The sequence below is a fragment of the Pseudophryne corroboree genome, chromosome 4 (assembly GCF_028390025.1).
Source record: "Pseudophryne corroboree isolate aPseCor3 chromosome 4, aPseCor3.hap2, whole genome shotgun sequence".
Classification (NCBI taxonomy): domain Eukaryota; kingdom Metazoa; phylum Chordata; class Amphibia; order Anura; family Myobatrachidae; genus Pseudophryne; species Pseudophryne corroboree.
In genome coordinates, this window is record NC_086447.1 from 718,042,403 (window position 1) to 718,065,371 (window position 22,969).

The 22,969-nt window shown below is 42.2% G+C and overlaps 1 protein-coding gene across 1 annotated transcript in view; it reads right to left on the reverse strand.

The window, feature by feature from the left end:
- Nucleotides 1–22,969, reverse strand: part of SOS1 (SOS Ras/Rac guanine nucleotide exchange factor 1) — a 487,602-nt gene that overhangs the window by 100,032 nt on the left and 364,601 nt on the right. Inside the window, exons 8-10 of the mRNA XM_063918018.1 lie at nucleotides 18,835–18,933; nucleotides 18,079–18,206; nucleotides 15,238–15,893 (exon numbers count right to left, since the gene is read on the reverse strand). Of these exons, the coding sequence (XP_063774088.1) occupies nucleotides 15,238–15,893; nucleotides 18,079–18,206; nucleotides 18,835–18,933 (883 nt within the window). The remainder of the gene's footprint in view (nucleotides 1–15,237; nucleotides 15,894–18,078; nucleotides 18,207–18,834; nucleotides 18,934–22,969) is intronic.

Below are 22,969 nucleotides of genomic sequence, written 5' to 3' on the forward strand. Positions count from 1 at the left end.
CTTATCCTATTCTTATTTTAATCATCTTCAGCTGCATCAAATACCACAGTTTTCAGCCACCTGATACTCATGTCAGTGTCATCTGCTGATGTAGCTATGTTTATTGACCCTGTCCTAGATTGTCTTCAACTGTAAGTTGCTGTTTTCCTGTTTTGATTATTTCTTTATATACTCTGTAATTGGGCGCTGCAGCACCCTTGTGGTGCCATGTAAATAGAGGATAATAATAATAATAATCTGTCTCAGAGTGGGCAGAAGAATTTAGGGATGGCCATTGACAGGTCTATCTGGGACTGTGTGTGTTCTGAACCAATAAGTGAATGGAGTTTTTGATGAACACATTAAGGACGTCACTAAACTGTACTTCTGGCGCTGGGGGATGAGGACAACACTGCCAGGTGCCCTGCCATCGATGATGGTTACCCATCGATGGTCATCCATACAAGAATTAATAAGGAATGCATCTGTGTGTTGGCCAACGGTGGACATTTTTAATTCAGCATACAGTTGCCTCAATATGCCACGCAGTGGGAGATGCCTTGCATGAGTGAGCTGACAGGTCCTTTGCAACCCCACTAGCGCCGGGTGTCTTTTTGTACCGAAAATGCATCTTATTCGCATCGTTATGTACGACACACATGCAAACTCTTCTGAATAAAATGATATGTGGTATGCCTTTTTTTTAATCAATAGGAGGTGGTGCGCTACAAGAAATGGTCACTGCTTTCCAGGCCACATACTGTATGTAGTCATTGCTAATTCTTCTCCCCAGCGCTGCCACTGTTGTGGCTCTACCCACAAGTTTAGGGAGATTGTCAGACTATCTTGGGAGTTGGGAAACGATCCTCTATTTCAGAAGTCTCAGGATATTCTAGGATGGTCGGATAGCATGGAAGGATGTGTATGTATATACAGCAGGTGCGGAAATTCAGGGAAATACATAAGAACACACTAATGCAGCAGTGATGAAAACAGTAACTTATTTTTTTTTAAGGCAACTATATGTATAATACCAGTTAACGCTATTTAGTAAGTTACTAAAAGTTGCACTCCATCATTAACACAATCAGTGTAAAAGTTCTCATACTAACTGCAATTATTCTAGGTACTACAATTTATTGTAATAACTATCAATACTTGAATGAAATTACTTGTTGAAATCTCAGAAACACACTGTTTGCTGCTATGTGAAAAATATATTGTGAATGACTGCAGTCCGTCAGGAACTTCTGCTAACATTTAAACAGTGATGTCAACTTCTATCTTCCATGCTTACCAATTGCTCAAGATCAGTTATTCAAAACCTTCTGTACAAGGCATCAGTATCTTTCTGAGAGGTCAATAAATAGTATCAAGAGTATTCCAGAAAGCTGCAGAAACTAAAAATTTAAATTTAATCAAAGTCATTTGTGACTGAATTTATTCTTTAATGTATTTAACATTGTAAACTATTATCAGCCATTTTAGGCATTGAAAGATGTGAATTTTGACAGGAGGTGCGGGAAAAGAAATTAAATTTAAAACGTCTATGTCACTGTCAAGCTCTTAAGACTTCCACATGTATATTTGTGCATGTTATTAGGTATCTCGAAGTAACATCTATTTGGTACTTGGATTCAAAACTGCAATGAGATGTCTTACAATACAGGATGACTGCAGCCTGCAAACTGTTCCAAAACCCCTAATCATCTGAAGAAGTTACCCAATGTCCCCATATTGTCAGGTAACAAACCTACTACATTAACTGTTCATTGATTTTTTTTTTGGTAGTTGGGCTTGGACATTTAATACAAATTCTCAACCTGGGCTATGTTATCCCCTCTGCCTAGCATGGGAACTGCCTCCAACACTCCAGGGCTACTCCCAATCTCTGCACTGCCCTTTCACATGCAATAGGAGTTTTGCAAAGCCTTCCAAACAGTGTGTCCTTAATAATCAAGCCTACCAATCCCCCTCCTAATTCTCCTGTCTTGGCCCTTCTTCTCTGTTCCCCTCTCACTCTGTCTGCCCATGTTCCTTCTATACTGTAAGCTCTCGCAAACAGGACCCTCGCTTCTTTCTCAGTTTTCTCCATGTAGTTTGCAGATTGTAATTATGTTAATTTGTGACCATAAATTGTACACCTTGTACTAAACGTATGGAACCTATGGAAGCAGGATAGGGGAGAGTGGGCACCTCTTGCTATTGCTATTATATATTAGAAGGAGAAACTGTGGATGATAATAATTAAGATGAATGTAGTAAATGTGAAGATTATAAGCATGAAACAAAACATAAAATAATAATCTGCCCAAGATCGGTATTATACTGTATATAACATGGCATTAATACTGCCACGCAGCGGGTGCCATATATGTATACAAAACAGAAGGACTTTTGTTATCAATGCTAACTGTAGTGTATTGCAAATCTGTGTGTATCTAGTCATAAGAGAAATCGGGGATTTTGTTAATATTGATAAAAACATTTAAGCTTACAGCCTGTTGTCAAGGAACCCCAAGTATCTGCAAGTACGCAATAATCATTCCAAAGGCTAAAATTGTACATTTTGTGCAGTGGTAAAAGCTAACACATTAATCGTAAAAGTCAATTTGCAATGCACAATGGCACAATGGGGGGTATTCAATTGGTGCCGTTTTTTCAGTCGGAAAAAAGCAAATTATACTTACCGATAATTTAATTTCTCCGAGATACTTCATGGCAGCCCTTACTCTTGGGAATTATATCCTATTCCTAAACTTAGACAGGGAATCCTCTCAACACTTTAGGACCACCCACCTTGGGTATATAGCCCTGCTCCTCCCCTTCCTCCATTAGTCTTTTGAGTGTCTCCTGTGACCAGACTATATTTATACTTTACTAAGGGAGGGTATATTGTAGGCTGCCATGAAGTATCTCGGAGAAATGAAATTATCGGTACGTATAATTTGCTTTTTTCTCCTACACTACTTCATGGCAGCCCTTACTCTTGGGATATACCAACACTCAATATAGGGAGGGCAATAAAAAATACCACAGACATCTTATCAATGCTGAAAATTATAAATTGTTTAATTGAATGCTGCATCAAAGACACGTTTTCCAAAGTGTGCATCAATAACATCTACCGCATAATGACTGGAGAATGTATGCATAGAAGACCATGTGGCTGCTGCACATATATCCTTCGCCGAAAGCCTTGCCTTCTTAGCCCAGGAAGCTGCCATGGCCCTGGTAGAGTGTGCCTTTAGCTGCTCCGGAACATCCTGACCATTCTGTTTGTAAATAAACGCCAGGAGTTCTGTGATCCATCTGGAGATGGTCTGTTTCGTAGGTTTCTCACCCTTCCTCGCACCTGAATATAACACAAACAGGTGTTTCGTCTTACGGAACTCTTTCACTCTGTCCAGATACACTGAAATTGCTCTGATTAAATCCAAACTATGCATTCTCTTCTCCTCCTCATTCTGCGGATGTGGGTAGAATGATGGTAACACGATGTCCTGATTCAAATGGAAATCTGACACCACCTTGGGCAAAAAAATCTGGATTAGTCCTTAACACAAGTCTACCCGGGAGGAAATTAAGGTAGGACTCCTCCGACTACAGGGCCTGTAGCTCTCCAACTCTTCTGGCTGATGTAATGGCTACCAAGAACACTACTTTCTAAGTTAGAAATTTAACCGAGACGTCCTGCAATGGCTCAAACGGAGACAACATTAATGAATTTAAAACTAAATTCAGATCCCACGGAGCGACAACCGACCTGAATCGAGGTCTTATCCTTTTAATTGCCTGACAGAACTTCCTCACTAAGCTCTCATCAGATAATCTTCTCTCCAATAGGACAATCAGTGCTGCTATCTGGACCTTGATGGTAGATACCGCCAGCCCCTTCTCAAACCCATTAAACAAGAATTGAAGGACCTGCAATGTCTCTGCTTTCTGTGGGTTAAATCTTGAGCCGGACCAGGAAATGAAAGTTTTCCAGACTCTATAGTAGATCTTAGAGGATACCTTCTTTCTCGACTGAATCAGTAAATTAACAACTTGCTCAGACAACCCTTTATCTCTCAATAATTGCCGTTCAATTTCCATGCCGTCAAATGAAGTTGTCACAAATTCGGGTGCAGCAATGGACCCTGATGTAACAGGTCCGTTATCAGCGGCAACGTCAAAGGTTCCCCTGCCGCCATCCTCAGTACTGAAGGAAACCACGCTCTCTTCGGCCAATATGGAAGAACTATTATGACCTGCGCCCTCTCTTCTCTGATCTTCCTTAGAATACGTGCAATCATTGGAAACGGAGGAAAAACATATGCTAGTCTGAACCCCCATGGGAGAGAGAAGACATCCACCCCGCTTGATCCTGGGAGATGATATCGGGAGAAGAACAGAGGAACCTTCGTATTGATGTGTGTGGCCATCAGATCCACCTGTGGCTGGCCGAACCTCTGTACAATCTGATTGAACACTGCGTCGTTCAATTCCCACTCTCCTGGTAACACTTCTTGTCTGCTGAGGAAATCTGCCACATAATTGTCTACTCCGGGAACATGTAGCGCTGAGATTCGAGATGACCTTCCGCCCAATGCAGTATGTTTGATACCTCTTCCATTAATACATGACTTTTGGTGCCTCTTTGCCGATTAAGATAGGCTACCACTGCTACATTGTCTGAAAATATCCTGAGATGTTTCCCCTGTAACTGCTTCTGGAAATATTTCATCGCCTTCCACACAGCTCTCATTTCCCTGTGGTTTGAGGATAATCTTCTCTCCTGGTGGTTCCACCTTCCTTGGCAGTTCTGTTGCAACTGCACTTGCATCTGTTGTTAGAATGAGGAAGTGACGATCCGACAAAGTCGTCTTCCTGTCGACTAGTTCTGTTTCCATCCACCAGTCTAGGGAACGTTTTGCCCCTTGGCCTAACCTTATGCGATGATTCAGGGAATAACGTCTCCGACAATAGACTAGGATCTCTAGCTGAAGGTCCCTCATCCGCCATCTAGTCCACGGGACCACGTCTATGGAGGAGGCCATCATACCTAAAAGACTCATCTCCCCTGACGCAGAGTCACACTGTTGCATTCCCTTAGCAAAGAAGCCAGACTCCGAATCTTTGAGCATCTTTCTTCTGAAAGACCTATTGTATAATTGGCAGTATCCACCTGTACTCCGAGAAACTGAATTTCTTGCCTTGGTTCTAGTTGACTTTTCTCCCAATTTATTAACCAGCCATGTCCTTGTAGGATCTGCAGCGTCACTTCTAACGCCATCTTTACTTCCTGTTTTGACTCTCCGCACACCAGTAGATCGTCTACATATGCCCAAATTGCAATTCTTTGTCCTCTTATTACGGTTACCAGTGCCGACAGCACCTTGGTAAATATCCTTGGAGACGACTTCAGACCGAAAGGGAGGCATGTAAATTGAAAATGCTTGCCCATGACAAAAAACCTCAGGTATCTTCTGTGCCGTGTGTGTACCGGCACATGAAAGTAAGCATCCTTTAGGTTTATGGACGCTAGGAAATCCTCTTTCCTTACCCCTGACAGAATAGATTTCATCGTCTCCATACGAAATTTTATCGTCTTTACATAATTGTTGAGCTGTCTGAGATCTAGTATCGTTCTGAAATCTCCCGACGCCTTTCTTATCAGAAAAATTCTGGAATAAAATCCCCTCTTTCTTTCTGAAGGCGGAACAGGCTCTACCGCAATCACCTGGATCAACTTTCCCAAACTGTCTTCCAGAGCCTTTAGTTCCAGACTCGCAGCTGGGCTTCTTGAACTCACAAATTTGTCCCTCTTTGGAACTTCGGAGAACTCTATCCGGTATCCCTGAGATATCACATCCAGTACCCAAGTGTCCTGAATTGAATACTGCCAGAGACTGGCAAACTTCTGGAGCCTGGCTCCCACCGGAAAGGATACCGGAACTCTGCGACAGTCATGGTCTTCGTCCACCTCTCCTATAAGCCTGGCGAAAGGACTGCCTATTCGTCCCCGAGGAATACCTTCCCATATAAGCTCGCCCTGGCCTATAACTTCTCGCTTCCTTAAATTGTTGCTTAGAAGAAGGAAACGGAAATTTATTCCTCTTGTCCTGAGGCAACCTCGCTGAATTACCCCCTGACATCTTTTGTATAATAGCCTCAAGCTTATTTCCAAATAATAGGGAACCCTCACGCGGTAATGACACCAACCGGTTTTTGGAATGCATATCCGCCGACCATGATCTAAGCCACAAAGCTCTTCTAGCCATAACACCTGCCGCCATGGATATCGCTGCGAAATCTAACACATCCAAAGAAGCTTCGCACAGATACTCTATGCCCTTGAGCATAATACCCAGGCTTCTCTGCAAATATTGCCTTGAGATTTTCTCTTCAACATCTGTGGACAACACTGATCCCCAAACTCTCAAAGCTCTGGAAACAGACGCAACAGCCACACCAGACCTTAAGGATACCGCCGAGGACATATGTAATTTCTTCAGCGCACTCTCCATACGCTTATCCATGCCATCCTTAAGGACAGCTCCGTCCTCTAACAGAATCGTAGTTTTAGACACCATTTCTGCCACCGCCGCATCAATCTTAGGCACTGTGCACCAGCACAGAAATTGCTCATCTTCTACCGGAAACATCCGATCCACACGTTTAATACTTCCAAGTCTCTTATCGATGTTCTGCCACTCCTTAGACACTACATCCTTTAATGCTCTGTGAACCGGAAAATATCTGCTCCTTTTGGATTTATCTCCAAACAAAACATCCTTATCTTCATCTCCTTTATCCTTTTGCCTATAGTTCATGGTCTTAAATATATTCATTAAGAGACTATCAACGAGATCCAAATTAAACTCTCTAACTTCCTCCTTCTCTTCTGACCCAGAACTAGAGGAAGCTTGATAATCAGCATACAAAGAGGCTGACTCGTCCTGAGAGTCAATACTAGCCAGGGATCTAGATCTCTTATTTCCCTGCAAATCAGCCAGCTGTTCTTTCGTAACAAAAGACCTCTTCATCCAGTCCTTCAATTCCTGAATCTGACTGGATTGACTGGCCTGCTGAATGTCACTCTGTATACAGTCCTCACAGAACTTCACATTGTCAGTAGAAGAAAAGATCTTATCACATGCTGCACACTGTATATCCATATGCCTCTTCTTGCATAGCCTCTTCTTAGGAGGAGACACACTAAAAAATGAACAGCAGTAGCACTACATTAAAATCCTAACTACGCAGAAAAATCAAAACCTGAGAAAAGAACATGTCCTCTATGAGGACTTACCTCTTCCGGGCACTCATCGGCTTATGGGGAGAAGGCTCTCTCTATCCATCCTGCTGGTAAGCATACACCTGCCCAGCTCATAGGAGACTCTCGCTCCTAGTGTGCAGCGCCATTATTTAAACTCCAAAAAATAATAGAGAGCGTCGCTGAGCAGACCGTCCCAGCATACAAGACGGCCGCTCCAGCACTTCCGCACGCCAACCGCCGCACGCTGTCTCTCACAGCGCTTCCGCCCGCCAGCCGCACTTCCCCTTCGCCCCGCAGCCCTTCCGGCCACCCGCACTTCCGGTCCCGCCGGAGATACAGGCGATGCGGCTAGCGGAGCAAAGCACCCGGGGAGACGGCTTCAGACAGCGGCGTGAGGGAGAGGGACCAGCAGCAAATACCAGCGGGCGGACACCTTAAGCTGAACAGCGGGGACTTACAACCACCCCAAGCACACTCTGCCTTCTCCAGGGAGCCACCCTCTTCCAGTACGGCTACACAGAGGCGTATTACTGGGAATAGAGGTAAATGTTCTCAAAAAAAACCCAAAACAAACAAAAAAAAAAACACATAATCCCCTGTCAAGAAAGGAGACAGGAAAAAAGACTAATGGAGGAAGGGGAGGAGCAGGGCTATATACCCAAGGTGGGTGGTCCTAAAGTGTTGAGAGGATTCCCTGTCTAAGTTTAGGAATAGGATACAATTCCCAAGAGTAAGGGCTGCCATGAAGTAGTGTAGGAGAAAAACTGCACTTTTTAGGTCGAATATGCATTCGACCTATTCAATGAAAGTGCCATTTTATCCGACTGTCGAGAAACAACCGCACTTGTCGGAAAACACGTGTAACTCGCCGATCCACATGTTTTTGTAGAAAATGCAGCTGCTTTCGACAGTTTATCGCTGATGCAGATTCGACTTGTAATCAAGTCGAATCTGCATTGTCGGAATACTGGCCGGAAACGGCTGGCATTGAATAGTGAAGTTTCGGATCCTCTCTGTCGCAGAGGATCAGACTTCAGTTGAATATACCCCAATGTCGGAAAATCAGCTATAAACTGTGCTGCCTTAATATCGTGTCTTAGCAATATGTGTCCGCTGTGCAGTGCTCCTGAACATACTGAATCTTTTGTAATTACTTAGAATCTTAGAGGATTTCCTGTAGTGTGATCATGCCACAAAAAACTGCTCAGTAAGCATGCTCCTGACAAAATCATGGGAGGTTCAAACAGACATTTATTTATTAGCAGTTTCTTATATAGCGCAGCAAATTCCGTTGCGCTTTACAACTGGACACAATTAGAAGACAAAACTGGGTAAAAACAAACAGTCATAGAGGTAGGAGGGCCCTGCTCGCAAGCTTACAATCTATGGGGAAATAGGCATTGATACACAAGGATAGGTGCATAGTAGTCCACCAGATTGCAAAGGTTCTTGGTGGGCTGCATGATATCGCATCACAGCAGTGATGAACTAGGGTCAGGAGGAAGGGAGAGTGAAGAATGAAATATGTGGGGGATATGTGTGGACTGCTGTACTTTGGGGATATAATTGGATAGGAAAGCTATGAAGGTAATGTGAGCAGTTCTGGAAAAAGCTTCTCTGAATAGGCAAGTTTTCTGGGAACGCTTGAATGTTTGAAGACTGCAGTAGAGTCTTAATGTACGTGGTAGGGCATTCCCCAGAGGGGGTGCAGCCCGAAGAAAGTCTTGTAATTGTGCATAAGAGCAAGTAATGAGTGTGGATAAGAGACGTAGATCTTGTGAAGAGTGAAGGGGCTGGGTTTGGAGATGTTTTGAGATAAGCGAAGAGATGTATGTTGGTGTAGTCTGGTTAATAGCCTTGTGTGTAAGTAACAGTATTTTATATTGAATACGGTAGAATACAGGTAGCCAATGGAGGGACTGACATAGTGGGTCTGCAGACGATGAACGTCTAGCGAGGAACATTAGCCTCGCAGCTGCATTCAAAATGGATTGTAATATTGAGTGTCTCTACTTAGTAAGACCAGTAAGAAGACTATTGCAATCATCAATACGGGAGATAATGAGAGCATGGATTAGAGTTTAGCAGTGTCTTGTGTAAGGTATGATCGTATTTTGGATATGTTTCTTATACCCCTTTCACACCGCACAAATAACCCGGTATCGACCCGGCATATTGCCGGGTCGACACGGGTCAGCGTGCGGTGTGAAAGGGGCATAGTCGAAATCCCGGGTCGCCTGACCCGGCAATTCAACCCCGGGAATAAAGCAGTGTTATACCCGGGTTGAATACCGGGTCAGTGGCTGCGTAAACGGGCTCCCGAGTCGATGCATATTGCCGGGACGGGGAAGCCTGCAGCAGTGGCCAATGCCGGATCCCACCCGGGAAGGACCAGTTTCCAATTCCCGGGTGGGATCCGGCATTGGCAGTGTGAAAGGGGTATTAGATGCATGTAACATGATTTTGAGACAGATTAAATGTGGGGAGCAAAGGACAGTTCTGAGTCAAGTATGACACCTAGGCAGAGAGCTTGTGGTGTAGTATTGCTTGTAGAGTTCTCAACAGTGATAGAAATATCAGGTTGGTAACTGCAATTGGCCGGTGGAAATATAATTAACTCTGTTTTAGAAATATTAAGTTTGTGGTGGCGAGATGACATCCAAGTTGAAATGGCAGAAAGGCATTCAGTGACCCGGCCCAATACAGATAAGAGACAAATCAGGGGAGAATAGGTAGATGTGAGTATGATCTGCGTACAGATGACACTGAAATCCAAAAGAGCTGATTAGTTTCCCAAGAGATGAGGTATAGATTGAGAAAAGCAGAGGACCTAAGACTGAGCCCTGCAGTACGCCAAATGAAAGAGGTAGCGAAGAGGAGGTAGATTCAGAGAAACGGACAGTGAAAGAGCGATTAGATAGGTAGGATAGGAACCAAGAGAGGGCCGTGTCATGAAGACCTAGGGATTGCAGTGTTTGTATGAGAAGAGAGTGAGGTGTCAAAAGCAGCGGAGAGATCTAGAAGAATAAGTGGTGAGTAATGGCCTTTAGACTTCGCAGTGACCAGATCATTCACTACTTTAGTCAGTGCCGTCTCTGGAGTGTTGGGAGTGAAAGCCTTATTGATGTGGGTCCAATAAGTTGTATGAGTTAAGAAAGTGTGTGAGGCGCGTGCAGGCAAATTTCTCAAGTAGCTCGGAGAGACATGGGAGCTGAAAGATGGGACGGGAGTTTGAGAGAGAGTTAGGGTCAGAATTTAGTTTTTTCAGAATGGGAGTAATCACTGCATGCTTGAACAGTGAAGGAAAGATACCAGTAGAGAGAGATAGATTGCAGAGGTTAGTTAAGGCTGGAATGAGCACAGGAGACAGAGCTTTACTTATTTGTGAGGGTATAGAGTCAAGGGGAGAGGAGAGGTAGTTGAGTAGCAGGATGAGAAGTGTGTTGATACTTCATCTTCATTTGTGTAATCAAATGAAGAGAAAGTGCCAGAGGGTTCAGGTAGGGAATTGAGTATTTATTGCTGTCAAGAGGGCTAGCTTCATGTTGTCTTGCAACAGGGTGAAATCAGGCAATATATGCAGCTGTAGCTTACAATATTTATATTGTTGGCTTTTCATATATTATTAGAGACTGTTATATAGGGCCTGATTCAGAGTTGTATGCTATTTTGCTTTTTGCACAGTTAACCAATGGTTTTATTACTACACATGCCTGAGTCCCACGGGGCATCCGTCGTGATGGCTCTGCGATGTGGCAGACAGAGGATTAGGATGCAAATTGATTGACAGTTAGGGACTGTGTGTGGACGGTAAAATGGGGGTGGTTAGAAAAACTCAGGCCAATCACAACCATTTTATAGACGTGTCGGAGACAGCGGCTGTGTCTTTGTACACAGTTTCACTGGCACTCACATAGAGTTCTGTTGACTATTCTTAGTAGGCTGATAAACTGATGTGTTTTGTATACAGCTGCCAGTATGGTGGCCAATCCCGGGATCGACAGGATCCTAGGATTTTGGCCAAAAATTAGCCGGGATTCAATCCTGGGATTGGAAGCCACTTTGTTTTTTTAATGCCGGGTAGCGTTGAGCATCCTCAGGAGGCTCAGACATTCCCCAGCTCCTCCTACCCCCGGCTGTGCGCACTGCGTGAAGTCAGAGGTCATGCTGCGCAGCCAGCTGCCTGGACCTCACCGTCTGCGCTGCACCTCACCTCCTCTCAGCAAGTGATCCACCCTCTAGCCCGTCCAGATTAGGGTGTTTTATGTGGGCTGGGCAGGGCGGACACACACACATTGAAGAGAAACCAATTCCTGGATTGTAAAAAAAAGCCCGGGATTGGCCACCCTAGCTGCATGGATTTGCAAAGTTGCCAGTTGGAGTCTTAATACAAAAATTCCAGTGGCTTTGACATTTGCATACTTATACACAGTATTTGTGTACAACTCTGAATCAGGTCCATAATACTTACAAAGCAGTTAAAATATCAATTTCATTGCAGCGACATCACTGCACCAATCCTGACTCACTGCCCTGACAGAATTTGTGATCTTTAAATAACCCTTCCATTGTAGCCCACCATTATGTCTAGGTAACAAAGGACCTGCCATTTCTGACAAAGGCATCTTTACCCAGTGTCAGTACTCGCTGTATTATGTAGGACATAAACAGAATAGACTGCATGCCGAGTGTCCGCTGCAGAGACAGCATCTTGTTTACTCCTTCGTCACCGCTATCCCCATCATGCACACTGAATTCATACTTCAAGTGTACTAAGGATAATTCAACAGACAGCCATTACTTTTATATGAATAATTTTATCATAATATACAGTATATCATGTATTAACACCGCTTTATTATGGGTCCCCCAGCCGTGAACTTGCCCTATTTGTCCGTTGCAGTAGTGGGAGACCTGGGACAGACCATACACTTTTATCATATTCTGTTGTCGGTCACCCTTATAACATTTGAACATTCTCCTTACTACAGACAGGAAATTTTCGGCTGATAAAAGTGATGGATGACAGTAAAATAAACAGAACAATGAAACCATAACTACTTTTGGATTATTTTTATTTTTATTCCATGGAATTAAAGGAAATAATGGAAAAAAAATTCACAATTACCTGCTCATTAAGAAGTTCTAGGAAAATATGATTATAGTCATAGCATTTACAACTATCTCTAAAATAAAGCTAGTATTTCTGATGAAGAACAAAATACACACTGATATTCACCTATAGGAGCCATAAGTGTTATTTGAGCACTTTACCCCTATACATATGAGGCCTGTGGAACTAGGTTTACTAAAAAAAACAAAAACAAAAAACATTAAATACATAAATAGGGTGTTGTGTATTTTACTCAGTGGGAATATACACTGTATTAAGGAAAAGCAGATACCTTTACGATCTACATAAAACTACATATACTGTATTGATATACAAAGTAGAGTTGAGTAAATCAAGTTTACTGTATCAACCAAAGGTCATAATACACCAGTTTGATCTCTTGCAGGACTAATTAACAGTTAATACAGAAGATTGATTTTTTTTTTTTACATAGGATGGGTGGAGTGTGGAGCAGTGCCTTACCGCATGGCAGTGCTGATTATGTGTAAGGAGAACATTTACACTTCTGTCTGACAGAGCAGCTAAGCATGGTTGCAGAACTCGTATTACAGCCAGTATAAAATAGAATGTACAAAATGTAGGCCTACATGATCCTTCTTTACATAGAGTAAACGTACTGAATGGGAATTGTCAAGTTTCACATTAAAGAAGGCAATTTCTAGACAATAAAACAATAGTGACCTACAATTAGCTCTAAACAATCTCCCTTGAATTCCTTAGGAAAGGAAACAGACCTCACACTGACGCACAAATGCTATTTTTGCAAACAAAAAAGGAACCAGAAATAGATCTACTCCGACTCGGAGAACAATACTTGGTAGGAGAGAGTCAGGACCCAGAACAGCATTACTTTGGAGCGCAATTAATTAAAAGGGACAAGATAACAGACAGGTCACTTCCTTTTACGGAATCTGCAGACCTTACTCATTAGGACAAGAGCATTACTTTGGATTCTAATAATAAAGTAACCACGACAGATCTTTGTTTAAAACTTGGGAGGGAAGAAACCCCTCCTTCGGTTATCGTCACTTCTTGCATATTGCCAAGAAATCAACTTTTGCTGCGAAGTTGTAGACTCCCATGTTTGTCTTGGGTGTGAGCCATAAAGTTATTTTTAAATCAACAGAAATCCAGGAAAGCCACAGAATGATAAATTCACAGTCATCTGCATTTGACTAAAGAAGATATAACAAAAAAACAAAAAACAAAACACCATCCTAGATAATGGCTCAGAAATAAAACGTGTAATTTGCTGGACTGCAGAATATTAGGTAAGCATTCTTACATATACATAACTGTATCCGGAGAGAAGAACAGAAGTCAGCAAGAAGTCTCAATCCACTGATACATGCAATAAAAGATGCTGTAGTGTGTTCAAATTGGCTGTCCATGGAATCTACTTATGTGGAGTCTCTTTTCAAATATGATTTGGTCTACTTACTGGACAGCAATAATTTGCAGCATGGTTGTGTAATAGTCTAACCTCCAAGGCTTGATCTAAGATGATCATCTTCTGTCACCTTCATGGGACTTTTATACCATAGCACTCTTAGGACTATATAGTTAGGCCATACGTGCGTTTCTCTGTACATAGGTTTTCACTTGGACATAACGAAGTAACGCAGTTCTTGAGTACAAGAATATCGAAGATTGTAATAAGCAAATAAATGCATAATGTACATTTTAGGTTTAGTAACCCTCTATGCTATTTCTGCCTAAGGAACAGTAGATACAAGCCTGCAAGTGACCTTAAAACACATTACATTGTTCTATATTCCTTCTCAGATACACTGTTTGCATTTGTGGAGGAAAAACAATAGGAGGACAATTTATTAAATAAAATAATATTTATACAGCTATCTATACAACGTATACTCACAGAAATATACAAACAACCTTTTTTTGCATGTGCCTTTCCTCATATTAAAATATTATAATATATATATAAACCCATGTACATATAATCCAGACTTCAGCAAACAGACACCTGTAAGAAGATGAACAATCCCTATTTCTTCTGCTTGTAAGGTGTATACAAAACCCAGCAGAATAAAGGAGCAGGATTAACATTGTACATGACAGAAATGTAAAATGTTTTCTACATTTAGAACTGCCTGTTAAAGTGTCATTGTTATTTCAGAGACAATAACTGGAATCAGATCACATTTGTTTCCTTCTACCATTTCCTAACATTGCTGTAAACATATTACTGTAACCATTTAGGCTGCAATGTGGTTTAGAAATAGTCAACAGAAGCCTGATTGCTATTGGTCTCTCTGGTTCACATGAAGAAACCATCAACCTGGTCTAGGTATTGCACACATACCACCGCCTCTTGCTGCGCTCGATCGATAGTACCAATGCTTTAACAACTTATAATTCTGCAGAGATTGATTGCAGGTGGTATAAAGCAAGCACATACACTTCACCTGCCTCAAGACTCAATCATGGAAGCACCAGACTAACAAAAAGAAAATGAGTCTTAATTACTAGAATTAGGCAAAGTAAATAACTTCTACAAATAGTTGTCAGAGGCCACCAACAGAAAAATGTGAGACGAGAGAGAGAAACGCAGGATATGCACTAGTTCTATAAATCCAAGCAATAAAGATTTATAACAGGCTTTCTATATTCCACATCCTCATTGCAATGGAAGCTTTATTGCTTATAGCTGGCTTTGTCATAGTCATAAGGTCTATTAAACAAGACAAGAGTGACAGATAAGAACCAGCTTCTCTACAGGCCCAAACATAGTAATGTCGTACTTACATTTAAATTATATGAATAACAAAGGGAGAATGTACTGTAACAGTGACTTTATTGTAGGTTTATTCATAAAGATAATGCACAGATACCATACCTGCATACATGTGAAAAGTTAGTCTTTCGATGAGTTTCACTACAGTCCCAGCCTTGATGATGGGGATACCAGATTTGGGTTGTACATTTTCCTCAAATATAATATTCTCCTCCAAGTCCGGCTCTGCAAACCTGTACAGTTTGGGGCTCGGGAGCCTCAGCTGCTCTTCCTTCTCTTCCTGTAAAATAGTCCCATCTAACATTCGCTCTAACGTACTTCTATACTGCAGGGATATTAAGGCAGCCATCCAGTTGTTTTTTTCTTCTGCTGATTTAGCAGCAAAAATAACACTGTTTTCATCTTTTAAGATAATCTCAAAAGCATGTCTATATTCATTAGTGTCATCCTTGTCGTTAATTTGTACCTTTCGCATAAAGAACTTCTCTTTCAGACGATACTCTGCATTACTGGCACCTGGTAGCCTAGGTTGTCCATGATTTGACTTACAACAGATCATCAAGCCATCAAAGAGGAATATGTGTCTCTCATGTTTGGCCCCTACTCGTGTTAGGGCCCCCTCCATGATGAATTCATTGCAGCACTGTCCAATGTCCTTTCCCTCCCATCCGTCAATGTTTTTCTGAATTTCATTCATTTTTTTAATGGCTAACTGTTTTCCCTTCATTTGGTGATTATAAAAACGACATGCAGATTCGCTGTGGAATGAAATAGAAAGAGGTCATCAGAACGAACCCACATTATAATTAACAATGGTGCAAAGCAGTACAATGCTGGTTTAAAAGAAAAATAAGCACATAAAAAACCCAGAAGACAAAACTCCTATTTCTATGTCTCATGGACTAAAACATCTCTCAGTTATTTTTATATATAATTACTGGCCTAAATGTTTACAGTCATGTTATGGTCTACAAGAGAAAGCCTTAAAAGTAACAAACAAAAAAGTAAAAGAGTTTAAAAAAAAAAAAAGTTATAAGAAAAAATCTATTTGTAACATGCTATAACAACCAACTGAAATATGTAATTTGATGTTGGTGTCATAATACATTATGATACAGGTTGAGTATCCCATATCCAAATATCCGAAATACGGAATATTCCGAAATACGGACTTTTTTGAGTGAGAGTGAGATAGTGAAACCTTTGTTTTCTGATGGCTCACTGTACACAACCTTTGTTTAATACACAAAGTTATTAAAAATATTGTATTAAATGACCCTCAGGCTGTGTGTATAAGGTGTATATGAAACATAAATGAATTGTGTGAATGTACAGACACTTTGTTTAATGCACAAAGTTATAAAAGATATTGGCTAAAATTACCTTCCGGCTGTGTGTATAAGGTGTATATGTAACATAAATGCATTCTGTGCTTAGATTTAGGTCCCATCGCCATGATATCTCATTATGGTATGCAATTATATAAAAAAAAAAGGAAAAATCCCATATCCAAAATACCTCTGTTCCCAAGCATTTTGGATAAGGGATACTCAACCTGTAGTTGAAAAGTTGAATCCTTAAGTACTAACTGTGGATACAGCAACATTATTTTAATATATATAAAAATAGTATCTCTCACAACTTTATTTTACTATTGTCTTAAAAACTCATTAAAGCAGATATATTCCTGATTACTGTATGTACAGTATGTTACTGCTAGATACCTCATTTGTACACAAGCAAAACAAACAAAATGAGTAATCAGCCAAAAATGTGGACATCACATTATGTAAAACAAATCCTCAAATATAAACTTTTGTCTTGTACACACACACACACACACACACACACACATATACACACACACACACAAACATACATATATACACACACACACCAAAAAAATTATATATATATAGGTTCTAAATCTAATAATATAAAAGCTGACTTTAAAACACTCTACAGCTTTGGTGGCACATGAACCGAACCTGAGAACAGTCCACTTTTGAAGCTCTGCAGAAGGTCAGAAACTAGCTGGAGTTGCAGCTTGCAGGGACAGCTACTGTATATACAGTATGAAAGGGTTTCAGACGAAAACAATCGCCTGTCTTTAATGTCACTTCCTTTAAAAACAAAAGAAAGCACTTTGGCACTCCCACTTTGTTGTATTCTCTGTTTATACTAAAAAGACCAAAAAAAAAAAAAAGGTATACAAAGAATAATCCACTTTAACGGCTTTTAAGTTTCAGGTTTGTTTGGGGTTTTTTTTGTTTTTTTTGTTTTATAAATTGCAGGAATCCTCAATGAATTCCAGTAGTTGTTAAGGAAAAAGAAAGACTATAAAAGACGATGATTATAGGGAATGTACACCCATGGTTAGTTTTGAGTCCACCCAAGCCTTAACACCACTTTTTTTTTAAGGTTGGAGGAAATTCATACTATGCTCTATCCAGAAAAAGGCATTAACTATTATTACAGTATATAAATTTAAAAGTTCATAGAAAGTTTCATAGAAATATATGTTCATCAGCTATACTCTCTAAATGCCTGCGTGTACGCAAATAACATGACATGTGGAAAATGCCAATAATGAAAGGATACTAAATGTATAGAAATATGGATAAATCATTTAAAAAAACAAATCCAAACCTCTAGCTAACAATGTAACTGACCTGGACATCCCGTGGCTTGGCCCTCAGCAGCTCATGAGAACTCACCACTGATGACGCTGTAATAACTGCTTTTCCCCTGTAGGTAACCATCAGAAGAGGTGGTACCATGTGCTCTTCTGCTCTGTCCAAACAGTTACTATGTCTGTAACCCAGACTTGTTTAAATTGATTATTCTCAGCCTTTCAACGGCTGGACATACTGCATCAGAGGGGGCCAATTCCAATGAGACATAAAAGCAGAACAAGTGTGCCATTTAAAAGTGTATGGATACCTGAGACGTCTCTTTGCCAGGCTCTTGGAACATATCCTTTCCATACTGCTTTGGAGGTTGAGTAGGGCAGTTATGGACTGTTTCAAACATTCTTTATCTTCCTCATCCTCACTTTTCTCTTCTAATTGCTAGAAAAATGAAAACACAGGATATAAATACACACCAAAGTAATTGAAACAAGAGTCCAAATCAACACAAATGAGACGTGACCTTGCGTTATCTTTCTGCAGCACACCACATTTTTTTGTACATTAATAAAACATAATATTGTAGTTACGTTGTTCACTTCTGTTCATAATCTATAACTTATTTAGGAACATGTTCTGCATCTCCTCAGGGCATTAGGCTATACAATTAACAACCTGCCTAATCTGAAGTCATGTGTTAACATGACTACCAGCTGCCCTACAACAGGGCTGCCCATAAAAGTTCTGGTTTTATTGTAAGACCAGCAAGTTTAATTTTTTTTTTTACAGAGAAAATACTGAGTCTGTTCTAGAAGCATTTAGTATATGTGACCCCAATGGTCATGTGACGCCTTAGTGGTCACGCGATTGGGCAATGAATGTTAAAGTCATCTGTTCTCTAAATCTGATCATGTCACCATATGTCCACAGCAAGTGCACATCACTCAGCAAACTGCGGTCACTCAGTAGTGCTGCAGCACTAATTCTGTAAAAAAAAACTCTCACACTAAAAATTTTTTTTAAATTAACATGCTCTTGCTAAATTAAAGTCCTCAACAACACATCTTACCTTAATAAATTCAAAGTAGTGCAGGCAGTAGTAAACAGGAGCTAGAAGTAGCCGAGGCAAAACGTATTGCACAGCTTCTTTAACACCTTCCCCTATAGACTGCAAATTAAGAAAAAGAAAAAAAAAATTACAATTATATTTAAATCTTTTCCTGATGCCATTAATTAAAACACATTTAATTTCATTTTACTGCACATGGAATAGCATAAAAAAATTAGTATGATGGGTATAGACGGGGTCCAAAGGAGCCGATGCACTTTACATTTCTTCAACAGGGTGTGCCGGCTCCTCCCTTCTATGCCCCCTCCCTCACAGCTCAGTTTAGAAAAATGTGCCCTCAGGAGAGGATATACACTCTGGAGCTTCAGAAAGTTTTTCTTCAGTTTATTTTAAGGTTTGTTATTTTCAGGTAAGCTGTTGGGCAACAACTTGCCTGAACCGAGGGACAGAGAAGGAGGGGGACGGACGGCCAGACACCGGCCTCCTGGAGGTGCTGAGTCGGATCCCGCTGATAGGACACCAGTCCTGAGGTTCAGTGTACCGTAGGCATTATGCTCTGGCGCACACCCCCAGTACAGAGCCTGAAGGTCAGTAGAGTGGTGAGTGACAATCGGGGACCCCGTTATCGGAGGCCCCTGTTCTATGTGCAGCACGATCGCGGGCAGGCATATGGACTCCCCTTGGGGTGATCCCATAGACCCCCCACGTAAACTGGCCAGCTGGTGTGAAAATAGGTGCTTGTACCTCATTTTACACACATTGGGGACTTTTGCCAGTATAAATATGTATATAGCTCCAGCACCATTGCAGGGGGCGGAGCTTCATCAGAGCGGGACCAGCGGCTTCCTGGCGCCATTTCCTGCACTCTCAGCGTTGCTGCAGGACTGTCAGCTCCTCAAAGTGATTCGCCACGGCCAAACACTGGTGTAGTTAAGGGGGAGAGCTGACTGTGGGACCCTTGTATTAGGCTCCTCACGCACTATACACCAAACTGCCTCTTTCTAACTGTACAATTGTTAGTTTCAGGCTGTGTGCTGGTTCCCCCTCTCTGAGTCTCTCCACACACACTGGGCTAGACAGGCTTGCTTGTACCTGTGTCTCTGTGTATGTCAATATAAATGTCCTCTGTCAGCATGGTGAAAAAAGTTGTGTGCACTATTTGTCACACCAGGTTTTCACCCTCCCCTGCAGATTATCTCATGTGTGAACAATGCAGTCATCATTCACAAGGTAGTTGGGCTCCTGGGGGTGATTTGCAGGAGCCAGTCTGGCTCAGTTCTATTAAAACTATTATGGCTTGCATGTCTAATAAATTGACTACTGTCAGACAGGAAAGGCAGCAGTTAAGGGCCCCATACACTAGAGCAGGCATTTCCAACCGCGGTCCTCAAGGCACACCAACAGTGCAGGTTTTAGTGATATCCAGGCTTCAGCACAGCTGGTTAAATCAAAATAACTGAGGTACTAATTAAGTCACCTGTGTTCAAGCCCGGATTTCACTAAAACTAGGACTGTTAGTGTGCCTTGAGGACCGAGGTTGGGAAACACTACACTAGAGCAATAATGCCCAATTTCAGCCATTCGGCTCGATATATTGGATGAAATCTGGCATTTTTTAGGTGTTTCCGATCCGATCCGCGTTCCCGTGAGCATCGGATCAGATCCTCCAGATTGAATGTGCTGCACATTCAATCTCGAATCCGAGGAGGAGGTGCCAGAGGTGGAAGAGGGGGAGGAGGTGGAATCTAATACGGAGTTAGATGATTCCTCTGCTGCACAGGGTAAAGACTCGCTTATCATAGCAATAAGGGATGTCCTAAGGAATGAGACAGATGTGCAGCAATCCTTTTTCTCTGCACAGAAAAAGGTGCAGGTTACATTTCCTGACTCAAAGGAACTGGATGATCTTTTCAGGGAGCCATGGGTTACTCCTGACAAGAAATTCCAAGTGTCAAAAACATGGGTGGCAGCCTTTCCTTTTGCTCATGAGAGGCAAAAGGTCTGGGAAACTCCCCCTGCTGTTGATGCGTCATTATCACGTCTGTCAAAAAAAGACAGTACTGCCGGTTCCAGGGCTACTGCCTTAAAGGAACCCGCAGACAGGAAAATAGAGACAACGTTAAAATAAGAATTTACTTACCGATAATTCTATTTCTCGTAGTCCGTAGTGGATGCTGGGGACTCCGTAAGGACCATGGGGAATAGCGGCTCCGCAGGAGACTGGGCACAAAAGTAAAGCTTTAGAACTACCTGGTGTGCACTGGCTCCTCCCCCTATGACCCTCCTCCAAGCCTCAGTTAGGATACTGTGCCCGGACGAGCGTACACAATAAGGAAGGATTTTGAATCCCGGGTAAGACTCATACCAGCCACACCAATCACACCGTATAACTCGTGATCTAAACCCAGTTAACAGCATGATAACAGAGGAGCCTCTAGAAAAGATGGCTCACTACAGCAATAACCCGATTTTTTGGTAACAATAACTATGTACCAGTATTGCAGACAATCCGCACTTGGGATGGGCGCCCAGCATCCACTACGGACTACGAGAAATAGAATTATCGGTAAGTAAATTCTTATTTTCTCTAACGTCCTAAGTGGATGCTGGGGACTCCGTAAGGACCATGGGGATTATACCAAAGCTCCCAAACGGGCGGGAGAGTGCGGATGACTCTGCAGCACCAAATGAGAGAACTCCAGGTCCTCCTCAGCCAGGGTATCAATTTTGTAGAATTTTACAAACGTATTTGCTCCTGACCAAGTAGCTGCTCGGCAAAGTTGTAAAGCCGAGACCCCTCGGGCAGCCGCCCAAGATGAGCCCACCTTCCTTGTGGAGTGGGCATTTACAGATTTTTGGCTGTGGCAGGCCTGCCACAGAATGTGCAAGCTGAATTGTACTACAAATCCAACGAGCAATAGTCTGCTTAGAAGCAGGAGCACCCAGCTTGTTGGGTGCATACAGGATAAACAGCGAGTCAGATTTTCTGACTCCAGCCGTCCTGGAAACATATATTTTCAGGGCCCTGACAACGTCTAGCAACTTGGAGTCCTCCAAGTCCCTAGTAGCCGCAGGCACCACAATAGGCTGGTTTAAGTGAAATGCTGAAACCACCTTAGGGAGAAATTGAGGACGAGTCCTCAATTCTGCCCTGTCCGTATGAAAAATTAGGTAAGGGCTTTTATAGGATAAAGCCGCCAATTCTGAGACACGCCTGGCTGAGGCCAGGGCTAACAGCATTACCACTTTCCATGTGAGATATTTTAAGTCCACAGTGGTGAGTGGTTCAAACCAATGTGATTTTAGGAACCCCAAAACTACATTGAGATCCCAAGGTGCCACTGGAGGCACAAAAGGAGGCTGTATATGCAGTACCCCCTTGACAAACGTCTGGACTTCAGGAACTGAAGCTAGTTCTTTTTGGAAGAATATTGACAGGGCCGAAATTTGAACCTTAATGGACCCTAATTTTAGGCCCATAGACAGTCCTGTTTGCAGGAAATGCAGGAAACGACCCAGTTGAAATTCCTCTGTAGGGGCCTTCCTGGCCTCACACCACGCAACATATTTACGCCAAATATGGTGATAATGTTGCACAGTTACATCCTTCCTGGCTTTGATCAGGGTAGGGATGACTTCATCCGGAATGCCTTTTTCCTTCAGGATCCGGCGTTCAACCGCCATGCCATAAAACGCAGCCGCGGTAAGTCTTGGAACAGACATGGTCCCTGCTGGAGCAGGTCCTTTCTTAGAGGTAGAGGCCACGGGTCTTCCGTGAGCATCTCTTGAAGTTCCGGGTACCAAGTCCTTCTTGGCCAATCCGGAGCCACGAGTATAGTCCTTACTCCTCTCTTTCTTATGATTCACAGTACCTTGGGTATGAGAGGCAGAGGAGGGAACACATACACTGACTGGTACACCCACGGTGTTACCAGAGCGTCCACAGCTATTGCCTGAGGGTCCCTTGACCTGGCGCAATATCTGTCCAGTTTTTTGTTGAGGCGGGACGCCATCATGTCCACCTTTGGTTTTTCCCAACGGTTCACAATCATGTGGAAGACTTCTGGGTGAAGTCCCCACTCCCCCGGGTGGAGATCGTGTCCACTCCCGGAATGAACACTGCTGACAGTGCTAT